This window comes from Zootermopsis nevadensis, unplaced genomic scaffold (genome assembly GCF_977971745.1).
Source record: "Zootermopsis nevadensis isolate Lab colony 2312 unplaced genomic scaffold, Znev_1.0 Znev_ptg000027l, whole genome shotgun sequence".
In the NCBI taxonomy this organism is placed as follows: Eukaryota; Metazoa; Arthropoda; class Insecta; order Blattodea; family Termopsidae; genus Zootermopsis; species Zootermopsis nevadensis.
The window spans coordinates 1,163,909-1,182,740 of NW_028259159.1; the positions used below are offsets into that span (position 1 = coordinate 1,163,909).

The 18,832-nt window shown below is 37.9% G+C and overlaps 2 protein-coding genes across 6 annotated transcripts in view; one reads left to right on the forward strand and one right to left on the reverse strand.

The window, feature by feature from the left end:
• The window catches only part of LOC110828533 (uncharacterized), a 281,385-nt gene that overhangs the window by 231,111 nt on the left and 31,442 nt on the right, over positions 1-18,832 (reverse strand). The window contains exon 1 of one of the 3 annotated variants that reach the window (XM_087356736.1): positions 6,692-6,896. The exons of 1 other annotated variant lie outside the window; for it this stretch is intronic. The gene's annotated coding sequence lies outside the window, so the exon portion shown is untranslated. Of the gene's footprint in view, positions 1-6,669; positions 6,897-18,832 lie in introns of those variants that run through there. One more of the 3 variants, XM_087356734.1, reaches the window with a different exon arrangement.
• Positions 59-18,769, forward strand: w (eye pigment precursor family transporter white). Of its 3 annotated transcripts, none has more exons than XM_087356713.1 (13): positions 59-218; positions 10,716-10,968; positions 11,311-11,549; positions 12,202-12,273; positions 13,096-13,194; positions 13,808-14,046; positions 14,753-14,918; positions 15,177-15,353; positions 15,502-15,633; positions 15,932-16,160; positions 17,127-17,232; positions 18,110-18,281; positions 18,541-18,769. In XM_087356713.1, the coding sequence occupies exons 1-13, from the start codon at positions 159-161 to the stop codon at positions 18,640-18,642; spliced, it is 2,046 nt and encodes a 681-aa protein (XP_087212839.1). In that variant the 5' UTR covers positions 59-158; the 3' UTR covers positions 18,643-18,769. The 3 variants fall into 3 exon arrangements, with proteins under 3 accessions (XP_087212839.1, XP_087212840.1, XP_087212838.1); XM_087356714.1 differs by lacking the exon at positions 59-218 and adding an exon at positions 989-1,007; XM_087356712.1 differs by lacking the exon at positions 59-218 and adding an exon at positions 8,794-9,366.

The following is an 18,832-nucleotide window of genomic DNA, read 5'->3' on the forward strand; positions in this document are numbered from 1 at the left end:
AACCTGTCCTTCCACAGGATATTTAAGTGTCTAAGCTATTCAAACTGCCTTAGAGTGCATCATATCACAGTTACATAGCTTCACACTAGAGTGCAAGAAATATAAGAAGTGCCGACTTTAACGTCAACATGGCATCTACTACCAACGACTGATGGAACATGGCGACAGAACTTAACCGCGTTTCAACTAAAAGGAAGACCGTGGCCAGTCATAGGAAGGTTAGTTAAGTATTTGCCTTAATGTTGGTGTTATCAAAGTTTATGTGTTTGACTTTCTAAATTTGCGCGGCGACATACAAATTACTAAAACAGTGAATATAAACATTAAATATGGTTGTGCAAAGTGCGTACTGCTTTATCGTTATCTCGTACCATACCACCTAATAGAAATATTGATCTCTGAACTCTTATCCGGTCGTAAATAGTTGTAAATTTTCACGATAAAAACAATCAGACCAGTACAAAATTACTACAAAGTATTCAATAATTTCGTACACTAAATAACAACGCATTCGATTTCATACACATGCCTGATAATTGGACACATTCCGTTTAATATTGAACAGCCAGTTCAGTTTGTTCTACTTATTAGTTCGTTGCTGTTGGCCTTTAAGCAGTACAGGCAATTCAAATAGGTCGTACATTGCCAGGTACGAATAAAAGCAAAATTTCAACAAAAAGTCAATCATTAGATTCGTTTTAAAACTGACAACATGAAGTTTTAAACTATCATGTCTGATTATTTCAACTTTTTCATTAGTTGGACGCTAGTGGTTAGTGCGAAGTGTAGGTCTATTTCCTGATCAAAATTTTGGTATACAGGCCTAATTTTCCAACTTTGATCACCCCGCTGAAATATATTTAATAAAAAGCAAGTAGTAACTTATCAATGAAAAGTTTGGCAGTGTGTATATTTTCAGTGATCTGATAAACGTTTTCTCAGTGTTTTCGTAGTACGTCTTGATTACTAGGTAGCAGTCACATTGAACGCAAGGCATTGTGCGTCAGGTAAGCAGGTTAATTTAAATTAAGTATCGCATGTATACTGTTGCCTTTCATAGTGTTTATAGTCATGAATATTATTTACATTAATAACTGCAATTCACTGTAGAGGTCATGGACATGATGACCTGTATAATTTCAGTTTTCGGGGATAAGCCGCATCTAATGTAGAAGATTTTCTAACGTTTCGGAAGCTACTGCTATTGCTATCTTCAGGGAGATTTGGAGACCTAAATATAGATCAGGCAGTTGGTGAGGAGGAGGATGTAAAGAGCGGAGTGGTATCCAATTGAGACCGAATATGTGTTTGAGAAAATAGGTGACGAAAAAACTTTTCAGTTGCTAAGTGAAAATTAGACAAGATGATGAAAGTCACTTCAGTCCCGAAATTCTAACGACACGGAATACCGATCTTCGATTACCATTTATTTTCCATTAAAACCTTTCTCTTATGCTGACTCACAATGAGCCGCTGTTAAAAATTAGCAACAAGAATTCGCTTTACTTCTTATGACAAAACTTACGTCCACGTTTCCGAAAAAACAGTGTTTTAAATTCTTTTGATAAACAACGATTGAGTAATGTTTATGAGCCTGATTAGACAGCCTTATAAGAACAAATTTTAGTTGTCATGAATGGACCAAACAGGCTACCTAATCACATACTCCTAAAGGATATATATTATGGGATATGAAGTGAGTACAAGCTGACAGATCACAGGGCCTACACAGTTTTTTTAGAAATATTAGAAACAAAATAACAAGCGAAAAACTCATAATGGCGTTTATTAAAAGTAAATAAGCAGAAGAGACATCGTCATATTATGTCACAAGTCCAATGGCTACGGCCGTGTCGCGTCTTATAAAAAACTCCCAATGACACTTCAGTGTGAGCCTTTGGTTTCATGCCTCTGCAGGTGTATTACCGAATCGTCAAATATTAACTCAAAATTTGTTTGCTGTAATATGTATAAAGCTTACTGTTACAGAACTTGTCAGTTCGGCCATAATCTAATCTTGAGCTCGAACATCAGAAAGCTCGTTTGTGTTGTTTGTTGAACAAAGACAGCCTTTAAATGCTATTTTTCCTTACTGCTCGTCACTGATAAATAAAATAACAGAGGTCACTGGGAAAACTAATAGGAAAAGGCTTTTCTATTTTACAGCGCATATTTTTATTAAGTAAATATCTAAATGTATTTCGTTAGGTTTCCTTAAGTTGAAGACTTTATTGGTGTTTGAGAACTGAGTACTGTGTAGAATATTTAGACAGAAGACGTTACAAGCAACTGGAGAAAAATGCAAATAGAGGAACTTCATAAAGTGTATTCTTCACCAGATGTTATTAGAGCGATTAAATAAGGAAGGTCACGCAGCTAAAATCATTTCTGTTTCTCACTATTATAATTTGCATATTCAAAAATATAATCGATATTAATTTTTGAAAGAGGCTGTGTTGTTTATGAAAACAAGTCTTATTCACGATGTGACCTTCATTATCTTGGGATAATTTACTGCAACATGAAACAAACAGGCTATGCAATGTCATTTGCGTAATATTCAGCGCGACAGGTCACTGTCAGTATATTTGTCTAGTGCGATAGAGATAGGTCCTTTCAAAACAACCTTACCGAGTACGGAGCATCATCTCAAACATTCTCTGTGGTACACGTTACGCACCATAGCTGAGTCCACAGGCAGATTCTCCTAATTAACATCGGCCTATGAATTTACGCTTTGTTCTCTCAGGGGTTAATTCTTGTTTCGTATGCAGGCTTTCCTGTCAAATTAGACTGGAGCTGATATTCTCGTATTTAATTTAACTGTGGAGCACAGTCCATTTAGAAAAGCTAATAATCGTTCAGATGTTCTTCATTTTCCTGGAGAAACTGGGACCGAGAAAACCGCTACAAATCTCAGTCAGAATAGCCGATAGCTTGAAAACAGGATCTCCGGAATACGAAGCAGCAGTGAAAATGGTTTGTTCGTCAACGGGCTTGAAGTCGACTCAAGTATGCTATCAAAACCTTAGACTTAAGGGTCAATTTTGTCGGTTAAGTAGAATTTTATCTTGTTGCGACAAAACAGGAATAGACAGGAAACGTTTTACATAGCATTTGAAGGACTGGTATGATAACTAATTTTCCAAGGAAGTTGCTGTCATATGAAGCAAGTGCCACTGACTAAAATACAAACATGGAATAAGAAAACAAAAAGGCAGTCGACATTAACCGAACTTTTTCTATTAATGCATCCAACGAAAGAAAAACAAATCTCCTACAGAGACGAAGAGCACCGCGTGGAGGTGTACTTGGCATTATAATCCCTATGGAGGGTTGATTCTTCATTTTTGGCTATCTCTTAGCTGGATTTAAGTGGCACATATTTGTGTCCAATTACCGACATTAGCGTTACTTCAAGTCGAATATAACAGCCTTATCACACGTGTCACATATTAGCATAGGCCAATATAGAACTGTATTTACTGTCTCGAGACTCCCCCGTGACGGCCTTCAGACATCTGTTGTGCCAAACTGTTGCAATGCAAATATTGCCTATCATACTCCATTCATTCAGTCAACGCCTGGCGAGGTAAAGGACCCCGTTGGCGGCAAATAGTCGTCTGATTGTGCAGGGCATTAGTCCAATTCAGTTATCATTATAGCCCTTTGACACAGTTTACATATGCAATATTTTATCAAAAATGTTTTTTTCCTTTTTCTACAGTCGCAGTTACACATGTCTATTTTTTAGTCTTAAAAGATCTTTATTACAGCGTAGAGTAAAAATTTAGTTGAAATCGCGACCACGTTATAAGCTCTTTAAACCTTTTACTACACGAACTTAGTGACGTGTGGTTTATTGTTATGAATGCCGAACACTGTGTTTGGTATCCATATTCAGATTCAGGAAACCCAAATATTACTCCAATAAATATTCATGATGCAGTTCTCAAGGTTGCATTGCGACTGGTAAATTATAATATTCAGAATATTATATTGACAAGAAGTCTACACATTTCTAAACCAATCTCTTAACAAGAAATCTGGTTACATACGATTAAGGGGTTTAAAATGAACCTCTTATATTTACAGAGTGACTTAAAGCAAACCACTTCGAATTGAATTTATCCCCTATAAGAGAGGGTAACCTTAAAAGACGAATAATCTGACCGTCCATTAAATTTAAGGGCCACTTCAGTCAAGGGTCCAACTGAACTATAACGTAATATTTTGAGTCGTCTGGAGTTTGACGTTATTAAACATTACAGAAGATTGTTTTCTTTGTTTTGCTCAGGCATTTACTGAAGTTGAGAATGTCTTGAATAATAGATTGATTATTTTGGGTTTAAGCAATGGGTTCATCATGTCTTGCACAAGATTTGCATAAAACCTAGTGATTCCGAAAAAATCACTAATATAATAACACTATTAATTATGCGCCGTCATCGTAAGCGTGGTATGACCCTGCTAAGATATCATACACATAATGAAATGTAAAAATTTATGCAGCAGAAAGACGTCATGCGTAAATGAATCACGCCTTTTGATGTGACCAAGAGTAATCTACATTTGCCAGTTCTTCTCAATAAATATCTCTAAAATGCTACAATGCCACCGATTATGTTGATCCCTGTGTACAGTTGTATGGGCAGTATGAGCCTTAATTCGGAGTTCCACTAAACACAGGCCTGATACGAATTTTCATTTACATTTACCTTACCATAACTATACATGCATCCGTAATAGGTAACACGTCACACATTGATGATTATAATTAATTGTGCATTGTCATTTTGGCAAGATTATGACTGCTATTTAGGCAATATAAAGTTTATTACAAAGTGCATTTCTTGGCGCCGAGTTAGAATCTGCTGAAAACTGGTTAAAATTATATTTCAGATTAGCTATTTATGCCATCTTGTGTGAGATAAAGGTTATGTCATTCGAAGGGTAATAAACTTTCTTGAACTGCCTACTCAAGGTTACAGACAACGGTAGTTTTACCAGTGGTGACAATTTGCGGTATTCTGGTAACACAGAGAACAACACTCTAAAATACTACACGGAGAACGAAGATAATAAGGAGGGTAATCTATGGGTCTAAATCTTTTTTTTATTTTTTATGAATGAGCCCTCTGGACGGCTTAAATTAAGAATTTTATACATCTCAGGTATTTGGTACAACTTACTGGTGGAGTGGTTTTCGCAATTCGTTTTTCAACACAGAATATCAAAGAAAAAAGTTGGTGCATTCATCCCTGCTCCATCTTGGATTGGAACGTGTGATCTAAATGTACGTATCAGCCGTTGTTGGTCTCTTGGGTTGTTTACAACAATTGTTAACACTTGCGTTCAGACGGACGGATCTCTCGAGCCTACACATTTTCACAGAATATATTTTCTTTATCTGCGTTTCTTTAAACTAAATTAATTTGTTTCTACCATGTTATTCGAAAATAGTAACTTACAGTTCCTCAGTTCTTACAAGGAATCCAACACTTTTCACTTCAGAACAAAACAAAGCCAGCAATCATACCTCAAAACACGATGCCACGTCTTCCTAAACACCTTACACATCTTTCTAGGAAATGCGCACTGCAAAAAGGCAATGGAAGTTTTAATAGTAGGTACAGCAGTTTTCTTTAAACTCAAATGAAGGTTTACACACAACACTCCTTTTCTAGTATTGTAAGTACAGCTTTAAATTATGGTATACCATGAAGTACCGATATAAATTTGAAGGAGGGTAGTTGAAATATATAAATCATAAAAATAAATAATTTTAGTGAGTCATTTAAAAGGCTTTATGGTGATGTGGGGGGCGGGGGGCTTTCCATAATTCTGATATTTAAAAATCAGACAAAGTAAAATCTTTACTGAAGGTACAGGATGTTTCATAATGTTTTTACTTCAATGTGGAAGTAAGAAATGTGATGAGAGAAAGCTTAAAACTTACAGCAATACAGCATAAAAATAACAGAATGTACTAAACTTCCAGACCTTCTTTGGCACAGCTTGAGGACCCCTGGTTGATAAATACCGATTTATGGCACTTAATGGTAAAATACTAAGTAAGTTGCCAGTTTAAATGTGTTTATACCGATAACTTCAAGGACTTTACAGACCGTTATTAGTTCCCAACAAACGCAATTTTCCAGGACTATGACCACGCCTTACGAATGCCAAATTTTACCAAATTCCAGTCTCTAAGTGGTTGTTATAGGGTTTGCGTGTAAGCTAGGTAATAATTTAAAATTTAAAAAAATCAGTATGCATATATTGTACACTAATTTTAGTAACTTATACAGAGTGATCGAAAAGTAACCCAAGCCATATTAGCTTAAAAAGATATTGATGGTTGCAATTCAATTCGATTGGGTTAAATAAACACACAATGCCAATTTAAAGGCTGTAAATCACTCGCTATGATGATGATAATGATGGTGATGTCAATGTGACAATACAAGGCCCACGCAGGATACATCATGTTGTAACCTGCACGCGCCAGTCCGCCGGTCGAAGTGCAAAAATGTCTTCCACAAGTAGAACGAGTGTTCCTTGAATTAAAATTCAATGTAATTTATTTTTGACAAACTGAACATACGTTAGGAATGTTTTCCACGACTTTTAGATCACTCTGTACATTTCATGATTCACATAACTCACTTTGCATCACGTGCTGCATTACCTCTGCCTGTCTCCTTTCCATGGTTTGACAATGTTCTCTCAGCTTCTGCCCTGTATCTGGACTTCCACTATTTCAACACTATACATGAAATTCACATACTGTTAATCATAATTATCAAGAAAAATGAACCACAATGCTCCCAGACATCTCAAAAATGTTGTAGAAATTGAAAATTTTGAGAGAAAAGTTTCACGAAAGCGCCATTTTACACAATGTCTTACATTTGTACTGGACCTGCCACCTATGTGCGACAGAAGTAACTATTAGTAATAATTATGACGCTTGAGGTCGCCAGATACTGGGATACTGGGACGACCTGTTCTTCAAGTGCCTGAGCACTGCGGGTCCCAACTTTTCGTTGGCTTATCTATAGACATTTTGGTAGGGCTCCTTGGACGACGGATCGGCCCGTCGCAAGGCGAGGTCGCTAGAAGGATTCTTTAACTTCAGCTTTCGGGTAGAAGCCGCCCGATAGCTAAAATACACATTAAATTCCAGCCCCGAAAACGAACGTATAAGAATTAGGATTATTTTTGACAAAGACGTCAAATATGAAATCGTTATTAATTCAGAATATCAGTTTTTGACCTATTATACATCACTGCCCCAACGAAATTTGTTATGCAGTTCTTGAACAATAAAAGTATTGATGTACCGAAAATAATTGGACGGAAGCTGGAGTGATTTTGTCAATTTAATTATTCTGCTAATTTTTCACACCATGTTAAGGGCTGGGATGGAACCAAGATTTTCAGATAAATGTATTTCAAGATTCTGCATAAACCAATGTGAACAATTTCATTGATTAAGAACAAAGAAATTTTAGAAGCAGGCGGTTGAGTATAAAAAAATTAAACTGTTGAAAACACCCGTACGATACACTGAAATGCGTTCAACAGTTATTCTGTAAACCACTGTTTCCCAAACTTTTTCCTTCATTACCCAAAACCGCTTATCAGAGAGTCCTTTTTACCCAACGTAGATAAAACACTAACTACACAGAAAACATATATGAGAAGTGAAGAGAGATCGGTAAAGGAATAGGAAGGAATCAATATGTTTGATGCAATGTCTTTATTTTAAACATCTCTAAACACTTTAGCAGCCGCAACAAATTTAATAATTATTATTCACCATGAATATTTCATCACCCAGGTCCCGGCTAATGAGTACAATGCCACTGCTCCATCCGCAAAATTAGAAGCAATTGGGGACAGAGCACACCTCACATCGTATTCGGGGTTCAGCAAACAGTTTCGTTTTGTGCTCTTTATAAAGGCAAGAGTGGAAAATCCTACTTCTCACATGTAGGTGCTCGGAAATTGCAATAATTGCATCACGGCCTCCCCAGCTACCACAGGATATTCATCGTAAAGTGTTAACCAGAAAGACTCCAAAAGGTCCTTTTTTTTTACAATTAACATTTTGCACTGACTGCTTGACCTAAGCTCCATCATTTACTCTGCAAAACCATTAACACTATCGGGGATTTCAGTCAAGCCACACAGAAATGGGTGTGTCGTTACCCAAAGAAAAACCACTTTAACCTATTTTTGGGTAATTTACTCAGGTTTGGGAAGCACTAATGTAAACCATAAGCCAGTAACTAGCAGAACCTGACTACAAACTTTCTTTTTGTTCCATATCGGTTGTTAGGATTCCTCCTTTTGTAAGGTTGTAATAGTAGTTTTCTAGTAGCTTTTTCTAATTGATAAAAAGCGCAATTATCGAACGTCCCGGCCAAATTGTGTAGAAGGTTTATCCTTAATAATCTTATTGGTGGTTTTTGTTTGAGAAATCCCGGATTCAAATCTAGGTTGTATTGACTCAGGTTTAAATTTGTTTTCGTCAGTTCTCCAGACAGTACTTTAATCAGGCGTTGACCTCTTATAGTTCATATCGTTCAAAATATAATTATCTTTTTTCATGATTAAACCACAATACAATATATTTAATTATTTTTAATACGCAAGTTTAAAAATAAATTATTGCACATGTATGTAGTTAGGATTGAAGGTGTTGAACATAGGTCTTGAGATTACAGTCACCATCATAAAACCAAGAGCTGAGCCCCTGTTTGGACAAACCTTGCCGTAATATATGCGTGCGCTACTAGGTCAACAACTAGTAGCATATCTTCACGGAGTTACGGTGTTTGGTTTATGAAGCCATGTTAGTTAGTACATAGTAAGGAAGATAACATGTCAGTAAGGTAGGCGGGCGTCTTACGTAACAGTCATCTCCGCTACTGAATAACAGACTCATTCTTTTGATTTTTAATAGTTTTGTTCACTTCAGCCTGCAATTAAATACGGCGTTGAAACCAAATCAAAACAATTCGATTTATATGCCATACTAAAACAATTTTCTCTTCTCATTCGACATTTTTTACGTATCTCAAGTAATATTTTAATTATTTCCAGCTGATAGTGTCGCCACAAAAACAAAAAGAGAATATTGCCCTACATAACAGTGTGTACATATTAGGTTCTGTCGGGTTATGTTTTGTTTCGCGTGGTTGTTTGTGTCGGTGCTTTGTATTTTATTGTGAAGTGTCTGAAGCCCAGAGACTGCAACTTCATTTCACTATGACATTAAGTGAAGAAGCAGAACATGAATCTCTCCTGGACTCAAATTCTAAATATCAGAAATCATCTTACAATTCTGTTACTTACGTAAGTAAAATTGGATATTTTTTTTACAGCGTATTTACTCGCGCGCATTCCTCGTAAAGAGTTTGAATATGTCAATAGAACTGTTTTCTTATTCAGTTGTGTGCATCCGTTACAGAACAGTTGGTCCAGCCATACTGTCCAAGAAATAAGATGTTCAAACGAGAAAAATATACAGTCATTAATTTAGCCCGTTAATTTCAAAACGCTCAGTTAAAAACGTCGGAGAATGAAGAGGCCCGGAAGTGAATAAGGATTAGAAAAGACATTTGTCTTTTCAAATGTAGATGATTCTGATTTAGTTGCTATGATTTATTTAGATATGGAATTTATTGCCAGTAAAAATGTTTCAAAGATGTAGAGGTTTGTTTAGGATTAGAGAATGTCCACTGATTCCTTTTTGACAAACATTTGTGTTTGTAGTTCAGAAAAACATACCAAGGAGTAGAAGAATTGAAACGAGGGAATGAGGGATGCAAAGCCAAAAATTCTCACACTAGGCTTCAAAACGAAAACTCGGCTTCTAATTTGTTATGCAGATACACAGTACATACGAACACTGAATGTTACATACATTTTTTTTGTAATTGTGCCTTCATGTAAACTAATTACTGGAGTAGTGCATTTCTATCACAGAGAAACAGGCAAACACTTCTGACTTTGACGACCACCATTCAAACACTGGAAACATTTCAGTGGAAAGTAATTGCTATATTAGGTTATTTAATGAAGTACAACCCGAGTATAGGACAGGCTTCAGTGCTGATGGTATTTTGACCCCGGGAGCAATTTCCATAGGCTTGTTCTGACGTAAGACAAGGCGCATGATAAGAGCTTCATCGTGTTTGTCTTCGCATCTGTATGCTCTCGTACCTTAGGTTTTCTTCCGGACTCGTTGTCTATGAACTGTGAGGAGACCATCTAATGAAATAGAAAACTTTGTATGCCGTCCTATGTTATTGAAATAAGCAGATGGTAATATGCATATGTAAACAGAAAATGACAACTTATTATACGAAACTAAAAATTATCCACCAGTATTGCTGGAAAAAAATAATGTTTTCTTAAAACACATTTTATTGAATAAGTCTAACAAAGCAGCATATAACAATTACTCTTCTTTTCTCCATTGACGAAATAGTTCTGCTGTCTTCACTATTCTTCATACGTTACACATGTGGTAAACGTGACTGGATGGACCTTTTCTTTCTGATCCTTACAAGAGTCCATCCGCAGTTACTATTCTGTCTGCCTATTTATTAATTGGACTCTTGACTGTGTTAATTACCGAATAAAGATAAATTTCTTAATTATACTATAAACGTGTACCACTGGGCTTGTGCATTTTACAGGAGCGTGAGCCGAAATGCTCCCATGATAAGGGCTGCGAGTCAGTGATCTGCATGAACAGCCTCCCTAGCAATGGCGGTGATGCAAACGTTAGTAACCCTTTGGGAATTCCCGGTGTCGCCATAGATCAAATGGCCTATACGTGGCGAAACATCAACGTTCAGACTTCAGGCTTGAAGCTGAGAAGACGTGGGATCTGGTGTCGACGAGGCGGGTCCACAGCCGATCAACATGGGAAACAGATCCTCAAAGACGGTGATCTGCTTTTATTCCTGTTCTTTGGTTTTCAAAATCAAAATCTTCGGCATTTATGGATAATCGTTATATTTCTCAGACCCTCCAGGAAAATACTTTGACAGTACAACTAATTAATTCCAGACAGCTTCCTTCCATATATTTTAAAATTCATTATTTATAAATCATCCTGTTATACGACGCTATACAGTCCGAGCTATGATAGCGTCGTTAAATAACAGATATTTATGGGAAAGACTCAAATAACTGACACACTGCTACCTTACAGCTACACTGGCAAGATACAGTTTGTTTTGTTAGTCTTCTGTGCTTCTAGCTAAACGAATTTGTTTGCGACGACAGTGAGTGGAATAGCGCGTCCAGGAGAGCTGCTTGCCATCATGGGATCCAGCGGAGCCGGGAAAACGACCCTCCTAAACACTCTGATGTTCCGTTCGCCGCCCAATCTCCAGGTGAGTGGACAGAGGGCTCTGAACGGCATCCCCGTCAGTTCCAGCACCCTGACCAGCTTGTCGGCCTACGTACAGCAGGATGACCTGTTCGTCGGGACCCTCACAGTACGAGAGCACCTCGTATTCCAGGTAAAAAATAACTGTTAGTGAATGTTGGAGGCCCTGTAATTTTATTATGATCCATAGAACTGGGGTGAGAAATTATTGTTACTGTTGAGCTGGGTGGAGCCTTTTCGAAGTAACTGCTACTCGGAAAAACTCACAAAGACATTGTACTTCAAAAACTGTTAAAAAATTTATAATTATTTGTTTTGATTAAACATAATTTATAAATATATTAAAAGATGAAAATTACATTAATTTATTGGGATGCTGTACCACAAACTCTGTTGCTTTGACAGGAATCAAATCTAATCTGAAATGAGCTCCACTCAACTCTTAAATTGCCCAATTTAGGTATAATAAATACCGTAGTAAATAATGTACGTGTAAGTGTGCGTACTAAGACTCCGAAACTTACGTTTCCACAAAAACTAGATTTCATTGCGATTACAACATATTTTCTATAATACGCACAAGGAAGTAAACATTAGTAGAAGCCAGTGTTACGAAGTCGCGGGTCGGACTGAATTTATTTTTCAACCGTGTGCAATTGTTTTTCGTGTCTGCTCTAGGCGCTATGGAGTTCCCACAATAATTTGTTCTTTTAAAAATGTTCGTACATCGCCTATAAAGTTTTAAGGCTTGCGGAACAGTTTTTCACACTTTGTATTTATTTCAGGCTCTAGTGAGGATGGACAGAAACATTCCGTACAGAAATAGAATGTCTCGGGTAGAAGAAGTTATTTCAGAGGTAAGATACAATATAAAGGTACCACACCATGCAGGTGTGTAGGGGAGTGGATGTTAAGCTCGACGCATACTGTATCTAGGAACTAGGAGGGGTGAGTTGTCAGCTTCACGTTCCAGCCGCTTTGTGATTAGAGAAACAACAGTCCGTACTCACTGAGTAGGTAGTAGTTGGTGTATCTCAGGGCCGGTCTTTTCGCGATGGCGAAGAGAAAAATCCTTGTTTTGTATGAGTCGAATTTTTTTTAAACTTGGCATATTAAAAAGTACTGTTATCGAGTGAACAGCTGAGGTTCCTGCTTCCATTGACACCACATCTTAAACCTGAAAACGTGTTCTTCTCACAAATTTGTTTTTTAAAAAAGTAATCAACAGCAAGAAATAAACTTGCAAATTAAGGAAGAAAGAATATTTTATAGAGGATGTAGGAAAATGTTCGAACCTAAGAATGATCAAATAACTGAACTGTGCAAGATAGGGGTAATCACGATTACTTTGTGATTAATGTAGGTAATTAGTTTTCGTGATTGTGGGATCAAAGAAGTTACAATATGAAGGGGACCATAAGAAATGCGTACAAAATCTGTTGAGAAACGTTTACTTGAAGAGAAAGACTAACTTGGGAAGACAAAATCAAGACAATTCTAAAGAAAAATGTGAGGATGGGCGGTGGATGGAAGTACTGTAGTACTCGTGTCTAATGGGGATGTTGGTATTTGCTACGTTAAATGTTGTCAGTCTGTAGACGATTATTTTTGAAAGATACTTATTATATCAGTGATCTGCTAACTGTGTTATTACTATACACTAATATTATGTCTTACAGCTTGCCCTGAACAGATGTCAGCACACTGTAATAGGAGTTCCAGGAAGAATCAAGGGTATTTCAGGAGGGGAAATGAAGAGGTTGTCATTTGCATCTGAGGTATGAGAAACAGAGGCTGGACATCATGAATTACACCAAGTTTAACAGACACAATAGAAACAAGGAGCAATAAAGTACTGAAATTCATATTCACGTAACGTAAATTAACCCTCCTGACCACCATAATTTACTTTCTCTACTGCAATAAAGTTAATTATTGATAATGAATAAAAAAAATATATTTAATCTGAGAACCATACAAAGTTCGTAAGTAGTCCACGCCCTGTGGGTGAAATGTTGATTTAGTGAACGTTTGAGTTGGTTGCAGGCCTACGTTTATATCCTACCACGTTTCAAATAGTCAAACGTAATGCAATGCAAATCACAATTTAGACAAAATTAATGCAAATTAAGTTGTTGCATGTTGTTTTGTGGCCACCGGCTTCTCGTCGCAGAAGTCCTGATCCAGTTTCTGAGCAGTCCATTTGGAATTTCTTGTGGACGATATGACACTAGGGCAATTCTTCCCTTGGTATTTGGGATTTACCCTATTGATATTGTGACCCCATAAAGACAGTTTAGAGGTTGAAAATCAGGCTTTATACCGATTTAGATGGAATACAAATTATAGTTCCAAGTTTTCCTTCAATAATGTGTGTGGTTCGGTTAACAGGTGCTGACTAACCCACCACTCATGTTCTGCGACGAGCCAACCTCTGGCCTGGATTCGTTCATGGCACAAAACGTGGTGTTGGTGTTGAAGAATATGGCACTCAAGAGTAAGACAGTGGTGGTCACTATCCACCAACCCTCTTCTGAAATCTTCGCTATGTTTGATAAGGTACTGTTGATGGCTGATGGACGTGTAGCCTTCTTGGGGTCTTCAGACGATGCCTGCAATTTCTTCAGAGAGTAAGATATTACTTTTTAGTATTTCATATTTCCTTTCCAATGTCTGAAGTTAATAGAAGACTTTTTAGGCAAAGAAAGTTAACATTTTATCTGATTATAACTCCAGGTTCGAATTCTCTAGTGGTATAGATATTCTGTTAACATTTCACTGTAAAGCACGCTCACTCACGGAACTAAGTGCATGGCAAAGAAAACTGTATGAAATATCTTAATTTACACCAGATGTCAAATTAGAACATGTAGTATATATAACGAGACTTAAAAAATATTTTATAAATGCAGAAGATATAAAAATAAAATCTGGGCCAGATAAGCGAAATAATTGTAAATACTTTAAAATTATACCATTCAGATAAGGGTTAATCATAGAATAAATATATAAACAGGAAGTTACTTATTATTATTCTGAGTTCCTTTTCCGGAAGACAAACACTTTCAGTCAAAAAGCTGAATGTTATTGTGAAATGGTCGGTGCTTTTGTTTCGTATTTTGGAGGAAAGCCGTCCTGAATAAGGTTATTTGTATTTTATAGCAGACTTTCAGGAAAGAGTTGTGCATGAACATTAAATAGGCCACTACCTGGTTCTTTAACATTCTTCTTAGTGCACTGGAGTTTAGAAAGCGTCGCACTGTGTACTAGTAATAAAGAAACAGTCCAATTACAAATTAACGTGCTCTGCCATGTATTTGTATTGCCGCGTCTTAGGTTGGGCGCAGTGTGTCCCAGTAATTACAACCCAGCAGACTTCTTCATCCAGATGCTCGCAGTTGTACCCACTCGGGAGGAAACCAGCAGGCAGACAATCGACATGGTGTGTGACGCCTTCCAGACGTCAGAGGCAGGGCGGAGAATTATCGCGGAAGCTGGCGAGGTAACAACAGCACCTTGCCCTATGGTGGTCACCGGTTGTAACAAGCAGTGACCCCATATTTTGCCCACAGAATGTATTTTTAGGTTTAATATGATTTTATGAATAGAACCTGAATTTCTAAATATTATTATCCTTAATAGACAGACAAACAACTAGATACATTCCTATCATTTTTAACTCTGGCGACAGTAAGTAAAATCATCATTATAAGAGATTACACCTGCTGTTTGAACGATTACGCTCTGCTGCCGATTGCAGGTATCAGGCGGATTGTCAGGAGCGGGAGGCTCTAAGAGCTTTTCTCAAGTCGTGGACCACCAGCGCTCCCCGTACAAGGCGTCATGGTGGGCGCAGCTGCGGGCTGTTTTATGGCGCTCTTGGATTAGCATCATAAAGGAGCCTCTCCTCATCAAAGTGCGGATTCTTCAGACGCTGGTAAGTCCAGTCTGGACATTAACGAACATGCAAGAGGCTGTTCCACTGTGCACAAACATCCTCGCTCTGAGTTTACAGGAAATAGAGTGTTTATGGAATTGGACAGATCTAATTCAGTCTTAAAATATGTACATGCGTGGTATTGTAGATGGTGTCCGTGGTGATTGGCGTGATTTACTATGGTCAGGAATTGAACCAGGACGGTGTCATCAACATCAACGGAGCTCTCTTCATTTTCCTCACCAACATGACATTCCAGAATGTATTTGCTGTCATCAATGTAAGTAAGCTAATTAACCACTCGCCGTTGGCATGGTGCATTTTAGTATTCTGAAGGGTTAGACGTTACAGTTTTATAAATTTTTAATGTATTTTATGCCTAATTTATTCACATTCTCAATGAGATTAGCTTTATCCAATGGATCCAACTGATTACATTGTATATTTTCACCTATGTCGAAATCAGAAGCAGCTACCAAAAACGATGTGCGTATTTTAAACTAACAGATGGAGGAAGATCAGTCATTTTAAAACTATTGTTGTTTTAATGTGCTTAAAATGAACCGTGGCTTCTGCAGGTGTTCTGCGCCGAGATGCCGGTGTTTCTGCGGGAGCATTTCAACGGCATGTATCGTGTGGACGTGTACTTCTTGTGTAAGACCCTGGCCGAAGTTCCCGTGTTCGCCGCCCTGCCCATCATGTTCACCTGCATCACCTACTACCTGGTGGGTCTTAACCCCAGTTTCCTGCGTTTCTTTGTCGCAAACATTGTCGTCACGCTGGTAGCCAATGTCGCCGTATCATTGGGTAAGTTGAATAATCTTAAAAATGTACGCACTGTGTGATAGAGGCAGCAAGTACCTCTGAAACGCCGGTAAACAGCCACATCAACTATGTCACTGTTCTGGCAGTGGAACGGTTGGGTTATTCGGCTATTTGATGATGATGTGTATTCATCGTTGCACAAAATATTTATTTATTTAGCGTTAAATTACATGGCAGTGTGAATAGAAGGTATGGAAATGAAGCAATAGTGGCCTATTTTAAAACAATATTTTAACGTTATTTAGGAAACGCATTACTCCAGTCAGGATTCGAAATGAGTGTCTTGTGAACTGAAGTTAGTTGCGTTACCGCTGATTCAGTCTGATCGATAAGAAAGTATCTCAAAGGAAGACATTAGAAAACTGAGAAGTATGCTGTTGAAAGGTGATACGTTGTAAAGAAAGGGTAACTTTATCCTGTAGGTCACTTAGTGTCGCTGACCATGTTACGTAACACTGGTAACATTACCTTAAGTTCTGCAGAATCGGGTAAATAACACTGCATTGCTCAAACCACATCAGTTCACTTTACACGACTAAGACACCAGGCTTATGGCTGTCTGTACATGAATGAGGTTGGGTTTCCTCAGAACCTGAGTCTCTATGATGAAGTTACGAAGGTTTTTGACAGTGTTCAACACTACGCTGGTCAGAATATATTGCCGTAGTGATCAAAGTTCTAGCTTTGTGTTCAGAATGTTCCGGGGTTCAATTCACGGCCCATAGGCTGACTATTCGACTGAGGTTAATGTTTTTCAGTACTTCCACAAAAGGTATAAAATAGGGCATTTTAGTAGGTCACGACAGCTACAATCCGCATTCTTCTCTTCACAGTTAATCTGAACACAGTTTACACTCTCGTTTCATATTTCTCATTATCTCACACCTAATTTAATATTGGATGTAATTAAACTCTGTTTACCGAACCAAATGATACAATTTCTTGCAGGTTACCTCATCTCCTGTGTCAGTACCAGCGTTTCCATGGCAATGGCAATAGGTCCGCCGGTAATCATTCCGTTCCTGCTCTTCGGAGGTTTCTTCCTGAACAGCAGGTACCGAATGACCATCCCAGGTTTATCGTGTAAGACTATGAGAACTGTAACTTTATTTAAAATGTGTGGCGGTGACAGCAGTGGTCCCATCCCTGGTGCTTTGGAAATTTCTCACGCCTGTATTTTCAGGGACGGCTCCGGAATCTGGAAGGTTTCCTCCGGTGGAATAGCGCTCTGTCTGAGCGTGATGAGATCGAGGAACGCGCGCAGCTTTACAGCCATGACACCAGAAAGTGTAAAAAGTTTAGGTTGGTGTGGCGCGTAAAGACGGGGTAATTTGCATCAACATTTAGTATGGGAGTGAAATAAGACCGGCCGCGTTTTTAGAAGCAATCGTTTCTCTACTGAACGCATATTAAAACAGATCTTTCTGATCATTTGTATATACATAATAAGCACCTCGACAAGAGCTAAACGATTTTACAATAAATTGATATTTCGTGGGGTGGGGGTTACTAATATTGACGAAACATTAAAATTTTGGTGAAAATATTACAAAAATAACGGCCGTTTTACATGAGAACCTAAATGCGTTTCTACATTTCCACGTGGGGAAACAACAACTGCTGGGATAATTTCTGGTTATTCAGAAGGATCAAAGCTCCAAGAAGCGTGAGGGCTGTACAGCTAGGGAATTCCCGGAAATTCAAAAAGATCAATGGCCAAAAGCCAAATTATGGTCGCCCTTCGACAAAAACCCAGAATTCTTTCCTTACTTGCCTAAGTTTTAAATTTTGCGTTCCTGAATTTAGGTATACTTATTCTGACTTTACCCATTCAACATTCGTTTCTACTGTTTCACTAGTGTTCATATGCGAAATGATATGTCAAGAATTCTGACATTTTGATCACCAGTGGTCTTGTTATTTGTTAACAGCTCGGTGCCGGCTTACTTCAAGTGGCTGAGTTACTTATCTTGGTTTAAGTACGGTCACGAGGCACTCCTCATTAACCAGTGGTCAGACGTGCAGCACATTGAGTGCACACACTCCAACACGACGTGCCCCAGGAATGGACTCGTGGTCCTTGAGGCCTTGAATTTCAAAAAGGTAAGACACATCACTGATAAATGCACATAAATTATACAATTCTAATTTTATAAATTATTTCGTTCTGATGAGGGAAGCAGTAAGCACCTCTGAAACGTCAGCAAACTGCTACCAGACGACACGGGGCAACATCCCAAAGACAGCTATCTTTATATTTGCCCTAGTAAGATCCTGAAATCTTACCAATATATGTATTTAATTCCATATTGTATTTTGAATTTTTATTTTTAACATCAGATGCCGTCTTCTCTCTCAACAGGAGCATTTCTTACCGGATCTCGTCAGTTTGGTGTCTCTCATACTTATCTTCCGGTTGTTTGCCTTCTTTGCGCTGCTGTGGAAAACTTTCCGCAAGGAATAAGCTCTTTTCCAAGTGAAACATATTTTCTGCAAAGCCGTTTTGAAACGGAGTGAACAGAAAAAAAATGTCTAAAATATATAATTATATCGAATCAGAAACGTTTATTAAAATAGTTGATATCTGCTAATTATTCTTTATTTTATCGCCTTTGGAGGCCTGTCTGTACCTTACTCTTCTCCTTCCACAGTTT

Bases quoted from the DNA above. Each gene is read 5' to 3' on its own strand.
- w (XM_087356712.1), top strand. From the start codon at position 9,280: ATGACATTAAGTGAAGAAGCAGAACATGAATCTCTCCTGGACTCAAAT. The intron at 12,274-13,095 runs GTAAGATACAAT...TATGTCTTACAG, and splicing joins TAGAAGAAGTTATTTCAGAG to CTTGCCCTGAACAGATGTCA. The intron at 15,634-15,931 runs GTAAGTAAGCTA...TGGCTTCTGCAG, and splicing joins ATGTATTTGCTGTCATCAAT to GTGTTCTGCGCCGAGATGCC.